Source organism: Mus musculus, chromosome 8 (assembly GCF_000001635.26).
Source record: "Mus musculus strain C57BL/6J chromosome 8, GRCm38.p6 C57BL/6J".
Lineage (NCBI taxonomy): Eukaryota > Metazoa > Chordata > Mammalia > Rodentia > Muridae > Mus > Mus musculus.
Window position 1 is genome coordinate 34,887,072 of NC_000074.6, and position 17,143 is coordinate 34,904,214.

The 17,143-nt window shown below is 39.2% G+C and overlaps 1 protein-coding gene across 1 annotated transcript in view; it reads right to left on the reverse strand.

The window, feature by feature from the left end:
• The window catches only part of Tnks (tankyrase, TRF1-interacting ankyrin-related ADP-ribose polymerase), a 136,512-nt gene that overhangs the window by 57,893 nt on the left and 61,476 nt on the right, over positions 1 to 17,143 (reverse strand). Inside the window, exons 4-5 of the mRNA NM_175091.3 lie at positions 3,433 to 3,469; positions 2,605 to 2,680 (exon numbers count right to left, since the gene is read on the reverse strand). Of these exons, the coding sequence (NP_780300.2) occupies positions 2,605 to 2,680; positions 3,433 to 3,469 (113 nt within the window). The remainder of the gene's footprint in view (positions 1 to 2,604; positions 2,681 to 3,432; positions 3,470 to 17,143) is intronic.

Here is a 17,143-nt window from a genome sequence, read left to right on the forward strand (position 1 = left end):
GCCATCTTCCTTGCTCAGCTCAGCTCAGCAGAATACTTAAAATTTTCTTTCTTTCTTTTTAGGATAGGTTTTCATTACATAGACCAGGCTGGCTCTGCAAATTTTTGATCCTCCTGCCTCAGGCTCCCCAAGTTGCTGGAATACAGGTATATACCATCATACAACTTTAAACTAAATTTGTGGTGATTTTTGCCTTTTGATGAAAATAAAAGCAAAAATACATCAAGATAAAGCAGGCTGTCTTACTGAAGCATCCCGAGTTTTAGGATTCTAAAAAAACAGACATCTGTAGGAAATCAAAATATTAACCACTTACACATTACCTAACTAGACCATCAAGTCACAGTGATAAATACAAACCAATGAAAACTTATGCTCATATATAATCCCACACACAACAGTAAGAATACCAATCTCACCCTACACATCTCTAAGCAATTTTCTACCCACTAGTCACCGTATAAGAAACATTTCTTTATAAAACTATGCATGAATTTACATTTTCATGGGTCTTTGAAATTTACAAACCAAGAACTGTAGTAAGACTAAGGACAAAAATGAGTTCAGCATTAGCAATTTTTTTTGAAGAGCCTCTATAAACAGGATTTGATTGTATGACCTGTTCTAATATAAAAGCCAAGAAGTAAAGTGTTAAATACTTCACTAACTTCCTGCACACACGAACATACATTTATTTTTTTATAATGTAAAAGCAGTTACCTTAATTCTAGTAAACACATGAGAAAGTCCTAAAAAATATGTATCAAATAGTTGAGAAACTTGCAACTGATCAGCTTGGATTAGCTCACATGTATTCCTGATACCTACACCAAGAAAGCAAACACTGTCATAACCAGAGGCTTGAACACCAGTCTCCACCGGCACCAAGAACACCGCTGTGGCTTTATACAATCGGTGCATGTTAAAAAGGACCACCCCGTGTCCTAAATATTACCAACATTAATGCATGCAATTTTATTTGTGTTTTGCATGCAGATGACAGCTGTGAATGATTCCTTATGCACTGCAATAAACCTAATAAGCGCCTCTTTAATTTTCTGTTGTTGCTTGATTTAATTTGAAAAAAAAAAAAGCCTGATAATGTGTAAGTATTTAAGTGTATATTTCGAATATCATTATATCATTTTAGCAGAAATCCCTCAGTGTGGTTTCTCAGGTATGTTACCACAGAGGTCTCCCACATGAAAATAATACAGTTCTTTCTCACATTATAACTATCGAGAAACGAGCTCAGAATACAAAGTTAGGATAACAGAAAAGATACAATCTCTCATTCATACACTACAGATTTATTTTTCCAAATGGTAAAAGACTAGCAGAGATGGTTTTTCTCACTCAGGGAATAGAATCATGTTTGTCAGTGAGCCACACTACGCTCTAGATGCTTGATCCTGTGCCAAATACAAAAGCCTCAGAGAACAGTAGAAGACAAACACATGAACATAAATGCAGTGGAAGGAAAGCTCTGGCAAAAGCCATGTGGTTGATGCAGAAACAGAGCCATGTTATCTAGGTAAGGACGTGAGTTCCGCTAGAAGGAAGGGAGAGAAGAACGGGGCTGAGGGCTGCGGTGAAGCAAGGTGGAACTCCATCTCCTGCTACAGTGGCTGCCCATCAGCTTCCCGGTACTGAAGTGCTTACAGAGAACTTGACGATGCTGGGCTCTAGACACTTCTACAATGCACAGCTGTACTCACTACAGATGAGACTGCCGCTTACCACATAGTGAGAGAAGGAACTCTACCCTGCTGAGATGATCCAAATAAAACTTGGAGCTCAAAGGACTCGTGGGGGTTAAAGACCCTTTGGCAACTTCAAAACTCCAGGAAAAATGAGCAGCTACCCTTTAAAATCACTTCCCCAGAGTGAGGAAGAGTACTCAGTGATTTGCCAGCTGGGCACAGTAGAGGATGTTCTAGAGTTCTTTCAGGATTCTAGGTAAGTCATTGCAAAACTTTGCAGTCAATTACCACAGTCTAAAACACATTACATTTCAGTCTACATTCAGCACAAATACAGAGCAGGCAGTGAGGCTGCGCAATTTATATATTCCCTTACAGTTATGACAGTGTATCCTCATGCAGACTATTTCTCTTTTAATCTATTTTCTTACAAATATGCCACAATTAAGTTTTTGAAAAAAGGAGAACTGTTATAGAGATCTAAAAAAAAAAAACATTAACAGTTTCCTACCTTTAATAGACAAAGTGCTGATATCTAGCAGATAAAATTTACCAAATAAATGTAGAATGTGTATGTCCTAACAGACACATATTTGCATCATGGCACACAGAACGCATGCTGCTAATTTTCTTCACTGAAAAGTGTATGCAGTTCCTGTAACAAGCCCCTTCGAGTGTCTGACAGCGGAGGAGCGCTCACTTAGGACCCAGGCTTCCCTAGCTCCATGAATCTTCACAGCCACCAGGAAGAGGGAAGAGCAGTTCACTCTACAGTGCAAAGATGCCAGGAAAAACAGCTACAAATATCTAAGTATACACATGTACACAGACCATACCAAGCAAAATTTCATGGTAAAGCAAGAAGAAATTACTAGAAGAGGTGGCATTTTAAATAACTTACCTTTCGTCCATCACTTGCATGGCAATTCACATTTAGAGGAGTCAGTAAAGCCATTAGTTTTTCTTCATTACCACTCCTATAAAAAGGCAGCAAGTTAATTTCTGTAAAGCTATAGAGCTTCTTATAAATATTTATAGTTCTTTTATAGTGGAAAACAACAAGGCTTTTGCTTTAGAGTTTAAATGTGGATCACAATGCATGTCTATAATATTCATTTCAGTTAACATAATTCCTGTTAATTATGTGGTGGTATGGTATCATGAGTAATGTAGCATTCCACATTTAAAAATGTATCTACATAGTCATTTTAATTACAAACTTCACTTAGAAATGATCTAAAATGTTAGAATTTAAAAATACAAATTCTATAAAGAGGTAATCAATTAGATTATAAATGACCATTACTACTACCACCACAAACAACAACAAAATAGCTGAGAATGAATTTTAGCATTTACTTTATGTCTCTCCTTCAAGCGTGGCTAGGAAAAGAAAATCGTCAAAGCAAAATACAGATATAGGCATATAAACACTCCAAGAATAAGAATATCTTTTGAAAGGTTTGCAGGTAGTACCTCAAGATACGTTACAAAATAAAATTAGCTTTACAGTGCTCAGTATAGTGAAGGATTCTGTCATTACGTCCACTAACAATGTAAAATGAAGTACACAAAGACTTAATAGATCTTACCCACACTATCTCTTAAAACCCAAGCAAGAAAAGAACACATTATAAATCTTTACACTCTTCTACCTGCCCCCCCCCACACACACACCCGTTTCTCCCTAAATGCATTATACTTACTTAAAATGAATGGAATCACTTACCTAGCAGCTTCTAGGAGTTCGTCTTTTTTGTATTCACCTAGATGATTGCAAAATATCATGCTGTTAGCATTTGGCAGAAGACAGATTAAGAAATGCAGTAGGCAGCAAATAGAGAATTAAACAGAGAAGAACAGAAAAGAGAGTCCACACCCCGCTGGGTGATGGAGCCGTGACGTTAGCCAGCTAGTGAAGGCAGCATCACCAGTGCCTTGGAGACGGGCAGTAAATTGACGCAGCTTCTTGTCCAATCCTCAGATGAAATAGCTTTCTTCAGACAGCCAATGAATGCTAAACCTCGAGTCCAGGAACACATTCCCTCTGATAACGGCACGCCAGCTCAAGACAATGTCCCTTCCCCCCGGTTTGTATTCAGGCTGTCACAGTATACTTGTGAAGCATAATACATTCTGAGACAAAAGCAAAATAACGTGGCTCTTTAACGGTACAAATTACTAGCCTTCAAAAAAACCTGTTTTATTTGTAATGCCACAGAAAGTTTTTTTTAATTAATTACCACCATTGAGCTTTATAGCAGGAAAAAAAAAAACCACACAGTAAATATGAAACCACGGATGCTATTTGCCTTGATAGGGAAGGTCTGTAGACTAGAAATACGTGAACTACGTACCAAATGCTAGGCGCCTCTTGGAGGCAGTGCTCCAAAACCAAAGCCGAGAGCATAGTCTTAACGGGCAGCGATAACCTAACCTAGCCTGCGCTGTTACCCTTTCTGCTTGGTGTACTACCCTTTACCAACAGTAAACCTTAGTAAGTAGGGTCTCTGGAAATAAACAAGTAACTAATTGTTACGGCATGGGGAATTTTATTCTCTTCTTTTTTTCCACAATGGATTTTTCAAAACATATCAGTGAGAACAGAACTTAGAAGTCTCCCATAACAGATTCCTTAGAGCACCCAAGTTTCTTTCGCTAGCGCAAATGAAGGATGAGGAGCCTTAATGATAACAACACTGTGTTTGCTCCTTCGATAAACAAAAACAACAGCCAGGACTGTGATTGTGATTGCTTTAATGCAATAACTGTGCTGGTAATATCATTAAAGAAATGATTATACAAATTGTCTTAATATGGCCTTCTGTGAAAAATAGCAGGTATATATTAGAAAAAGAAGACTTTAGATCAAATAAAAGTTACTGTAAATTACTTTAAAATACTTTTAAAAAAACTTTAAGATTTGCAGTTATATCTTTCTTTGTATTTTGATGTAAAATTGAGCTATTTCAACACAAACTCTACAAAGATACCAAGGAGCAGCTGCTTAACTCCTATAATCTACTATTAATGAATATTATATCGCTTGTGTCTTGAATTGGAACTAGGCTAAAATCTAGAAGCTATCATCACATGTTTTCAAATGTAGAAGTTATTAAGGGAATCTTATACTAATAAAGTCAGTTCTATGTACCCCCAATTCCATATAGTAATCTGAACAATTTCAGAATCACAAAATTAGTCTTTTCAATTTCCTATAAATTGTAGTTCAATTGTTTAATAAATAACTGCACAAAAATCAAATTGTATCTTCAGGGCAAAAAATGGTTAAGAGTTAAAAACTTACCTTTATTAAACATTTTCTAACAGCGGTATGGAAATTAAACATACTAGGAATGTCATTTTATAAAGTCAAAATTAAAACTTAAAAAGCCCGAATAATTACAATCTAAATAATGCAAATTATGGAATACATCTATAAAGCCACTCATGTATTCAAAAGGTGTGTGTGTGTGTGTGTGTGTGTGTGTGTGTGTGTGTGTGTGTATACACATATATATATGTATATGCATGCCATGTTCAAAGACAACACTGTCACCTCTGACTTCAAGGAAGATTATCCTATTAAAGCAGAAAAAGAAGTAAGCAAATGATTACAGTAGATTGTGAGGAAATCCTATGAAATACTATTATGTGCTTATTGGCTAGTCTAAATGGGATTACTAACAGGCTAACTGGGGCTAAGGAAGCCTTTCTGGGAGAGAGAGACTAAAGCAGTTTTTAAAGACGTTTTAAAGAAGAAAGAAGCTTTCAGGTAAGGACTGAGAGAGAGAAGGAAAGGCCTGAGGGAAGACAAGAAGTGCTGGCTCTTTCTGGACAGCCCAGTGACACCTGCAGGACAATGAGACAGACTGCATGAAAGGACTAAGTTTGAACGTGCTGAGAAAACATTGGATGTTTTTTAAAGGAGGGTTGCAAAATCACTGTATTTAAGCATCTTCCAGCTTACTGACTACATAACTATTCCCACTTATGCTTCACTGCAGCACCCAGGGCATGGGGATGAGATAGCAGGCTCTGACAGCTGACATCCTGTACTATGTATACATACACTTGAACTCCAAGTGCCTACTCCTGATGTCCAAGTCATGGTGAAATAGAATTCCAATAAGCTAAGTTACAAAACAGCAAAGGACTCAGGCGCCTCAAAGTCCCAATCAGCCTATGGACAAAGGTCCTAATCATGCGCAGCATGCAATTTTGCCAAATGCACATTTTTGCAAAAATATTATTTCTGCATAGGCTGATAATAAGGCAAGAAACTTGTAAGTGTGCATTACAGATGACGTTACTCTTCCTGTTAGAGATCCAGGGCTTTAATCAGCTTTTCTGCAATACATTCCAGCATCCACTATCTGGTGCCCAAGGACCACAATCAGTCAACAGCCGAAGCCATTTCTCACACTCTGCCTCCCAGGAACTGGTACATAATGAATTTAGAGTCCTTTGTACACTGACAGCAAAGCCGAGCTGCTTACAGCAGCCACACCACCAGGTCTGTTTCACTTTGGCAGGGAGAGCATGGTGCTCTATGGACACTGGCCTTTTCTAACACACACACACACACACTCTCTCTCTCTCTCTCTCTCTCTCTCTCTCTCTCTCTCTCTCTCTCTCTCTCTCTCTCTCTGTCTCTCTCTCTCTCACTGAGGGGTGATAAGAGGTGTGCCGAAGCAGACAAAGAGCAGGCTGGAGTGAGAAGAGCTGGCTTCACATCCCAGTGTCATTATATAACACAGGGGAGTGAAAACAGGTAGGGACAATGTTTGGGTTTTTTTGAATAGTCATTAATACCAAATATTGATACATGCAAAAGGATGGGTGCCCACAAAGATACACAAATTAATGTTTTTAAAATGTTGTCAGGTCAAAAATCAACCTCCCCTTCCTATTTCTCTGATGCAGTCAGAAATAGCCTCTCTTTCTCTTAGGCTGCAGGGAAACTTTTCTCTTGGAAACCTACATATAGAAGCCATGCTTACTGATTTACCCCAGTGTTGACACTGTGAGGGTCTTTACATCCAACAACTCGCAGGATCAAAGCAGACCATTTTGTAAAACTGAGCCATTTTGTTTTTCAGAGATGGAATAACGTGAGAAGTTTATGAACATGGAAGTCACAGGTGTTAAAAGTAGTGAGAGACTGAAAAGAAACTCTGACCTCTGTTTTTACAGCACACTGTGTGTGCCCAGCAGTGACAGCTCACATTCTACATGAACTGAAAGAAATGTCACTGAAAAGTCACCTGTCTCCACTTCACCCGTCTCTCTGGCCTGCCTAGCCTGCTCCTTGCTACGCAGCTTAGGCTGGCCTGGACCTCAGTCTCCCAAGTCCTGGAATTACAGACATATACCACCATGCCCAGTGGCTGTCATATTCATTAGTTAATAAACTGATCCTGAAGCAGTCACATGAGTGTCTAGTTTCATACTCATCTATCAGGCTCCATAACTAAGCTAATGCCTAGACTAAGAATCACTAAATTTGAGCCTAGGAAGACAAGATATATGTACGCTAGAAGAAAGAAACTAAATTGTGAAGTATAAGAACATTTTATAAAGCAAAGAATTAGTAGCTTTAAATGATATAATGAACCAAAATTTTCCTATCAGAACTACTCTGAAGCACCGAGCATATAAACATGGACACCTGGGCACGGGAAGAGGAATAAAGGAAGTTCTGGGTCTATTCAAGTGACCGATGTGTTTCACACCTCCATAGCTTGCTTTAGTTCCTGGACTTATAAGGTGTCTCAAGGAAGAGCTTTGTACAGACCTCAGTCAAGAACCTCCACTACCAAGTTAATGCGGGGACTTCCCATTGCTAAGCGTACAGCAGTACCACGAACTGACTAGAACTGACTATTGATATTCCTGGAGAGTGCTGAAGAGTGCCCTGAACTTATGATAAGACAATACAGAAAGCTTTGCATTGAGGTACCATCATACACAAGAAATCGATTCTCTCAGCCAAACCCACAGCCTATTTGGGGGAAGAAGATATTAGTTTAGGTGATGTATTTCATTGTGTTTTGGTTTGAAGTCTCTGAACTAGTTACCTGGTTGTAGAAAGAACTTAGCCACATGACCAGGAAACAATCTACTCTCAAACCACTAAAGCTAGATCCTCCTGCACACCAATCTTCCAAAGCTACTCTATTACATAGAAACAAGGGTCTGGGGGGGGGGGCAATTAGCCTACTGTTTTCATTCTAAAATCTTCTATGACTATTTCCAAAACAAGGAAAAACCTACAAAGGTCTGTGACCTTAGAGCTCAGAATGGCCACTATTTACAAGTCATCCAATACTGATCCAATGGCAAGTGAAGCACTCTGCAATTAAATAAAAAAATCCAAGTATCATGTTTGCTCTGAAAAAAAGGAAGTAGTTTAGAAAAGTGAACTGCATAGTTGATCCTCTTGGCAATAGTTTACGCTATTCTGATGATGGTCTTTTGTTCTTTCTTTCCATTCTCCTTTCGTTCTTCCCTTTGCCTCCCTGGAGCTCAGTATGTTGACACAGGCTGGACTTGAATTTGTGCTGATGATCCCCAGCCTGACTCCCAACAATGGATTTACAGGTGCACCCCAGCAGGTGGGGACACAGTGCCTTTTTGGTGGGGGTGTTTTTGTTTCTTGGGAACAGAGTCTCACTGCAAAGCCCTGGCTGACCTGGAACTCCCTTAATAGAGCAGGTAGTCTACAGTAACAAGATCCACTTGCCTCTTGCTTCCCGGATGCTGGGATTAAAGGCCTGTGCCATCATGCTGTATATGTAGATATTTTTTCTAAGACCTACCTACCAATGAACTCCCTTAACTCCAAGACTGAAATGGGTACACATAACTGCCAAGTTTCACTAAGAACAATAACTGCTATAGGGGATATGTTTACACTACCAGGGATGTTCTGTAATATGACACAAGAGTCTTTCCATACTATGTACTCATGTATATTTTACAGTTACATTCGTATTTTTTTCCCAGAGGGAGGACACCTCACTATGTAGGCCACAGTGATCCAACTTGTTTCTGTCTCCTGAATGCTGAGATTTAAAAGTGTATACTATCATGACTAGTATATTTGCATTTGCAAAATATTAAAAATTTTTACTGTGTGTGTTTTTGTGTATGTGTGTACACACACGAGTGCTCACACATGTGTAAGAATGTGCTGGTGGAAGCCAGGAAGGGGGGTTGAGATGTTTCTGGTGCTAGAGTTACAGGCAGCTATCAGTCTCCAGCACGGGTGCTGGGAATCTAACTGCGGTCCTTTGCAAGAGCAGCGAATGTCCTTAAGCACGTGAATCATCGTTAGACACTACTAACACACAATATTTTTAGTGCACCCTAATATTTTCCAGGCCTTTGTAAAGCCTCATTTCATGCCAATACTGTTTAATTTCTGTCCCTAAGTTTCTGTTTACTTGACATGTCTTCTTTTTATTCCCCCATTGCTGGGGATTGAACCCAATGACTTGCACACGTGTCTGAGGACTGACTCCGACCCAGATGTCACAATGTCCTTACACTTCTAAGTCACACAATGTCATCTAAATGGAATTACTGAACACATAAACTTTTGAGTCTAGGTTTTTTCTTTACCTTGTGTAAATGCTTTTGAAATCTGTCCTTGTCACTAAACAGAGTAGGTTTTTTAATTGTTAAGCATTACCCCATAACATAAGACATATTTAATTTGATTATCCTTTCCCAAGTTCTAGTCTTTGGCAGTTATAAATGAAGCTACTATAAACATCTATAGAAACCATTTCAAATGGACATACGATTTCATTTCTCTTGGGCAAACATCTAGTAATGCTGATTGCCATGTCGCATTTTAAATATGTATTTAACTTTGTAAGAAGTGGTCATCCCACATCTTTTAAAACCTAAGAAATTAAACCAACACATCAAATTACAAGTTCTGCCAGCACATTATACATTTATCATTTCCTCTCTGCTTGAATTTTTTTCCATTCTCACTGTTATTACTAACTTTTTACAATAGTTCTATAACTAATCCTTAATGTGTTTAATTTCTAAATCACACCCACCACATTCATTTTTAATTTAGTCTACCCCATTGCTCAATGATGTCAAAGACAGTTCTTAGAAAACTAGTCCCATGGACTTCCACATTAGTTTGTAATTCTTTAGGGTTAAACTTGTCACAAGAAGCAAGGGTCTGACAGTTCCCAAATAGGCGCGTCAGAAAATGCTAGAGCTACTGCAGGCTGGTGCGTTCAAAGGGCAAAGCATCCCGATAAAAGGCAGGACTGCAGGGAAGCAATCTTCCTTTCAAAGATAACAATATGGTTCCTATAAATCACAATGTGTGTGTTCCGTACAGTCTCACAGCTCTGAGACAGCAGGTTCTGCACATCAAACAGCTTCTTATAGAAAGAGATCAATTTTGCCTACAGGTTGACTCAAAAAAACACTTTTTTGAAATAAGCATTGTAAAATACCTCACATAAAATAATGCAAACATTACGAGACAGTGTTGAGTATCTTGATATGTCTAATTCTTTGATGGATGTACTTTTCTCTCATGAGTGCATTCACCGTGTTTATGTAATACTACCCACCGGCCTTGCTAAAAGGCTAGTACCATAAATACTAACTCTTGGAACATTCAAGGACTACAGCAGCTGGATGGTGGAATTTTTAGTGAACTGTTACGTTAGCATTCCAAGTCGCCTGTCCTTGACAGAATCCGTTTTTGAACTGTATCATATACATCTATGCATCAATAGGGATTATCTGAAAAAATGATGCTATATTTTCCACGATAGTCCAAGGCCACATACTAGGAACTTCCACTACAGTATCATGGTAAGGTAAGCTGTGGGTTCATGAAACGAGTGGCCAAGCACTTCTAGAAGGCTATATATATTGTTATTTCAAAATATTTACTCTTCTCTTGGTGTTATCAAATGCATTTAATTTTGAATATATAAAAATGCAAATCTTTTCTAGTGGTTCAGCTCTGGAGAAGTAACTGATAGGTTCTTCAGTTTCTTTTCCTTTTTTTGGTTTTTTGAGACAGGGTTTCTCTGTGTAGCCCTGGCTGTCCTGGAACTCACTCAGTAGACCAGGCTGTCCTCGAACTCAGAAATCTGGGCCTGCCTCTGTTTCCCAAGTGCTGGGATTAAAGACATGCGCCACCACTGCCTGGCCGATTCTTCAGTTTCTTAACTTAGAAAAACTGTGGTGATAGGGAGATGTCTATCTTTCTAGATAGGAGACAGCAGTACGATGTTATGGAACAGAATGTGAAAATGCCAGGAACTGACAGCCAAACGCTACAAGAGCAAGGAAAAGATGCTTACTGACAGAGGCTAAACGCAATGCTCTGCATCCCTGAAATCACACCTACATTCTCGGAACCAACAAGCGGTGTCAGGATAAATCAGGATTCTTTGATGGGTACTTAAAATACAATGTGCTATTCAATTCTTTTTAACCTGTCTCATTACAGCAGGCTGGAACTCTGCTTCTACTTTCCTTTTTATCATAAAGCTGAGAGTGGTGGTGTGTGTCCATGACTGTGGAGAACTGAATGAAACCCTCCACCACATACATGTCTCCAGGGGCAGGACAGGGCCTGCCAGACTTTGGAGTCACTTGAGGAATTTCAACAAAGAGCTTCCCTGTTAGGGCTGAAACACTTCAAACAAATTCAGGCCATGTGAGTTTGACCAAGTCATTTAACCTTCCTCCAAATCCATGTTTCTCAATTTTTAAAAAAGAAAACTTACTTTATGGGGTTGCTCTGAGGGTCAGGGATAATACAAATAAAACACCCAATACTGCTTGACCCACAGAGAATATCCAAGATAGTAACAATGAAGAACGTGATTCACAATTTAAAGCACCCGGCTTTTTACACCAATAACTGGGTCTTATTTGCTCTGTGTAACCAAGGGCAGTGTTCATCTTCTCTCATTAAACCCCTTGAAAGTTTTTCAATTAAAAGAACACTTACAGAATATGAGAAAACACATTCCCCACTCCCCATTATCCTTCTCTATAATAACATGAGTTTTTGTTTTGCTTTGCCTTTTTTTTTTCCTCCAGTGAAAAGAGGGTGGCATTTTATATTACTGTCCTCTTTTGGGAGGCTGTATTCCCAGAAAGTTGTAATCACAGCAGAAGAAAAGTAGAAAAACTGATAAACCTATTAGTAAATCAAAAGAGAAAGACTGACTAGTCTTAAACAATGACCCCCAAAATAGTGAAAGCTTTCAAAGGAGGTAACAGTAAGAATGATGGAAGTCAGTCTCTCTCCTTCTCTATACCAAAAGGAACCAACCCTGATATGCAACAGTCTATAAAACCTGATTAAAGTTCACTATGCACATTAGTCGGCATGTTAAAGTCTGGGGCTTGAAACAAATTTTAAAGTAACATGAACCTAGTATTACCATTTTATCTTTATATTTAATATTTATTTATAATATATAGGAATTTAATTTTAAAATTGAGGAAATGGACATCTTCCCTCTTGGTAATGACTGTCTCCAAAATGATGGGATGAGAACACAGAGAACAATGCTTCCTATGTACAGTCATTAAACAGCTAGAAAAGTGACCACAATCCTTGCTTTCTAAAGGATGACACTGTCAGTCTGGCTTCATTCCTAGAGTCAGCCTGAGTCTTGTAATATCTCTGCACTTATATTAGCCTGTTTCTTTCTTTCCCGAAAAAGAATCTTACTCAAGGACCCAGGTACATCTTGAACTTGTGACCCTCCCACCCCCGCCCCCATGTGCTGTATGCCTGGAGGGCCTATCCCTTCTGAAACACAGGTAAAGCCTAGACTAGACCCTGTAGGAAACCTCCCCAAACTACTCTCAAAACTCTTGTGAGATACACTGTGCTTTGAGACAGCATGTAAAATAACTGATGGTGCCAGGGAGGGTCTTCTACAGGTTCACATGGTTCAAGTTTGGTCCCTAGTATGGCAACGCTGAGAGACAGTGGGACTCTTTAGGAGATGGGCTCAGTCCAAAGTAAATATATATAGTCCGAAGTATCAAGTTTTGGCAAAAATGAATGCTAATCATTCATTTTTGAGCTCACTTGTTCCCTTTCTTTAGAAACTGCCCAGCCTCTGGTACCTGTTCAACTTCACAAGCAACAAACAAGGGTAACACAGATAACTAAAGGCTATACCTCCGGGTGTTTAATAATGGCGTCCAGTAAGACACATGCACACCCAGCATGCAAGTGATCATCACTCTCTATACTATTTACTATCCTTATACTAAAATAAAAGACCCTGTGTCAATCATCAACTGGGATTTTTGTTTTGTTTTGTTTTGTTTTGTTTGCTTTGCATTTTTGAGAGGTCTCACTACAGAGCCCAGGCTAGCCTGGAGCTTTCAACAACCCCCACTTTGTATTTCTACTATAAGCATGAGCTAGCTGAATGCAGCCATTCAACTTCTATTCAGCTACCACATTTTACTCACAACAAACCATGGACGGGGATGGTGGTATGCAGCTTTAATCCCATCACAAGGAAGCTGGGGAAGGTACAGCATTGCCATTCCTGAACAGTGAAGACTACATAAGAAACAGGGTCCTACGCCAAAACAAAAAACTGCAAAACAAAAATCCCAAAACCAACCCCCCCAAAAAAAGTAACTGACTGCCCTGTCTCTGTTTTCCTTATTTGGTATTTTGAATTATTATAATTTAAATATCAGCACTTATTTCTTCTGGATAATTTACTTTTAGCCTATTAGTGAATATGTAATTGTAATCTTCTAAAAACAAAGTCTCTCCATTTTACAAGTCAGTTATATTTAGGCAGCATTTTCCAGAAAACAGAAAATGAATATGGGTCTCATATGTCACATATCTGATTAGTTTATTGATGGCTATTAATTTTTTTCTTTACAAGTTAATTCAAACAGAAGTGCCTGTCAAAGAAAGTGACAGCAGACCACACTCACTGCTGGAGAGTAAATGTACATATTAAAACGGAACCGTGGTCACAGCATTACAAGCACACGTTAACATTAAGCCACACAGACTGTGCCACTGAGCCTTCTGTCTGTCCTAGACGTCAATGAAGTTGCTATTCTTTGTCCTAGTCCTGTCCTGTTGGCCCCCCCTTCCCTGACTGCTGCAATGCAGTCTGTCCTCCCACAGAGATACTCCTTAACATTTTATTTATATTTTATTGCTGTGACCTTTGTAGTTTTTGGTTTTTTGAGACAGCCTCAATTTTTAGGCCAACCTCAACCTTGTGACCCTATTTCAGCCTCACTACTGAAGGCACGTACCACCATGCTCAGCTGAGATGATACTTTTTAAAGCAAGACTGAGGTGGGGGGACCAGGAAAGGGTAATAGGGAGTGCAGTTAAGAACAGGACACAAATTTCATGCACACACACACACACACACACACACACACACACACACACACACACACACAGACACACACACACATATACACATTATTCCAAGTATTTGGTGCCTTTTGGTATCAAGAAAGCTAGTCCTCAGTTCGGGTCCTCTGTAATATGTATAGTGTCTTCAGCAATGGGGGCTTACCTTGCGTCCTGGGAAGAGAGGGACAACCAAGAGCAACAGCAGTAGCCTATAATGTTTTGGAAGTCTCTTAGACGACCCTGACCAAGGACTCAAAAGAAGTCTTCTTATAACTGTTGCTGGGGTATCAGAAGTCAGGTAGTCTATGGCTCTTGGGTAAAACACTACACCAGCCCAGAAGGGAATTTCTCATCTAAGATATGTATGTATACACACTTACATGTATTGTGGGTACTTCTAGATACACAGTTAATAGTATGATTCCTTAAGGATTTTACTCTCTTTTTCTGTATTTATCTCCCTTCACTTCCTAATTAACACAGCACATTTCTCCCATTTCCCCATTCGGTCACATGTATCCTATAAATCTCCTCTCAACTGCCCTCCTTCCTGTGCTCCCCACGTCTACCACACCCAACTGTCCCTTTTCTGACTTATGCAGTTACTTCAGGCCATAGATTCAGGCCTGCAGACTTGGGAGAAGGAATTGTCTTTCTAGGTCTGGGCTTCCTCATTCAGTACGAACCCCCACCTCTTTCCCTTCTCCTCCTCTTTCTTTTTTTGTTTTGGTTTTCAAGACAGGGTTTCTCCATGTAGCCTTGGCTGTCCTGGAACTTGCTCAGCAGAACATACTGGCTTTGAATTTACAGCAACTCATCTGCTTCTGCCTCTCGAGTGCTGGGATTAAAGGTGTGTGCTGCCACCACTGCCTGGCTCAACATGACCTTTTCTAATTCCATCCATTTTTCTGCAAAGTTCATGATTTCATTTTTCTTTGCTGCTGAATGGTCTTGCAAGTGTATACATACCGTATTTCCACTATCCATTCATCAGTTGAAGGACATTTAGGGTTATTTCCATTCCTAGTTACTGTGGTTGGAGAAGCAATGAACACAGCTAAGTATGGAGCAGGATCTTAAGTCCTTGTGGGTATGTGCAGAGGAGTGGTAAACACAGGTCACAAAGATTGGTGTTGTGTTGATTTCCAGAGTGGCTGCAGCAGTTTTCAGTTATACCAACAGTGAATGCAGGGACCCTTTCCCCCACATCCTCTCCAGCATTTATTGTATGTAATTTTGTATATCTTTGCCATTCTGACAAGTGTAAGATGACATTTCAAAGTTAGTACTTCCTAATTGCTAAGGATGTTGAACATTTTTTTTATATAATTTGAAGACAGTTTTACTCTTTTGTGAACTCACTGTTCATTTTTAAATGGGTTGTTTGGTTTTTTGATGCTTTATTTTTTTACTTATATATTATGGCTATTAAGCCCCTGTCACATATATAGCTGACAAAGACTCCCTCACATTCTATGGCCTTCCTCTTCAACTATTTAAAAGAGGTTTGTTGTTGTTTTTTGCTGTGTAGAAGCTTTCCCCTTGTCAATTGTTGGCCTTAATTCTTGAACAGAGTCCTAGGAGAAAGTCCTTCCCTATACCCATCTCATGTCTAGTATATAGGTATTAGGCTTTTTATCTTTTAGACAGTGACAAATTATACAGCCAGATAGTTCGTGATTGATTATATTTATAAGGGGCAATATTCTGGTTCATCTTGTACCCTTTCAAAGCATATGTCTCTAACCCAAATAAATTTAGACACAAAATTTGAATTAGATATATATAGGAAATCTAATGTGACAAAGATAGAAAACTATTTGAAATAAATTTACATTTTAAACAGCCATACATTTTAGAGAATGCACTAAGCCAGAGACTGAAAATGATTCTCACCCAATCTCTCATTCTGTTAGCAATAGATATTATCCATTCATTTGAGTAAATGTAACCCAATTGATAGACGCAGTCATTTGTATAATGGCTTCTGCATAGAGTTATCTAAGAATGGTGACAAAGACTGCCTACCTAAGAGCTCTGTAATTGGTATAAAACCCCAGGCAGGCTATTTTGGGATCCTTGGCAGCCTCATGTTTTATCATCTTGATGACTTTAATAGATTTAAGTAAAAATTTTGTTTGAAAGAGTGAAAATTTTAAACTCAGGATTCAATTATTTCCTTGGCATCCTCAGTGTGTTTCTCTGCTTTGTATAAGTCTATAGTTTCTACTGATGGAGACTAAAGTGAGAAGCCATCAGGTCTGGAGACAGGTCTATCCGAGGGCAGATGATGGAACTAACAGAACTCAGTTCCTTTGGGACGGGCACACAACCTACCGTCCCAACCAGAAGGGAAGAGAGGGATAGTGCGTGTGCTACAATCATTACAATTGAGTTACAAAACCAAGTTTATCTGTTTCTCTCTTTTAAGAAACTAGCAGAAAAAGAAAGAAAGAAAAGCATTCTGGGGGGTAGGGGGCGGGGTATCTTAAAGCCACACCTATTGTGTTGGGCACACACCAGGCACTACAGTTCTTGTGAATATATTCCAAGAATGTAGCTTTCTTTTGAGGTAAGTAGAAGTCCACACGCCATGTAAAATAAACTGTCCAGAACTCACATGTCTTTTGCTATAATCTGGTACTAAGGGAGGAGGCTGATGAATAGAGCAGACTTGCTTTTGTTAGTACATGAAAACACGCCTTAAGAGGACAGCACCGACAGGTCTCTCCATCCTTGTACCTGCACCAATCTAATACTCACTCCAGTGCTAGCATGCTGAATTGAAGAAAAACTGGTGTTTTGTACCTATCTACCAAACCCCACAAACAAAATCAACAAAATATTCAACACTAAAGGAAGAATGTGCATCCTGAGAAACACCTCTTAGTGTCCCACCAGCAAATAGCACTGAGGCTGTATCAGAAGTTGAACAAACCAGGCTGACTACTGCAGTGAGAGTGCGCGCGCGCGGTGCCTGTGAGTAAGCAGTCCCATATCCAAGTAGAGG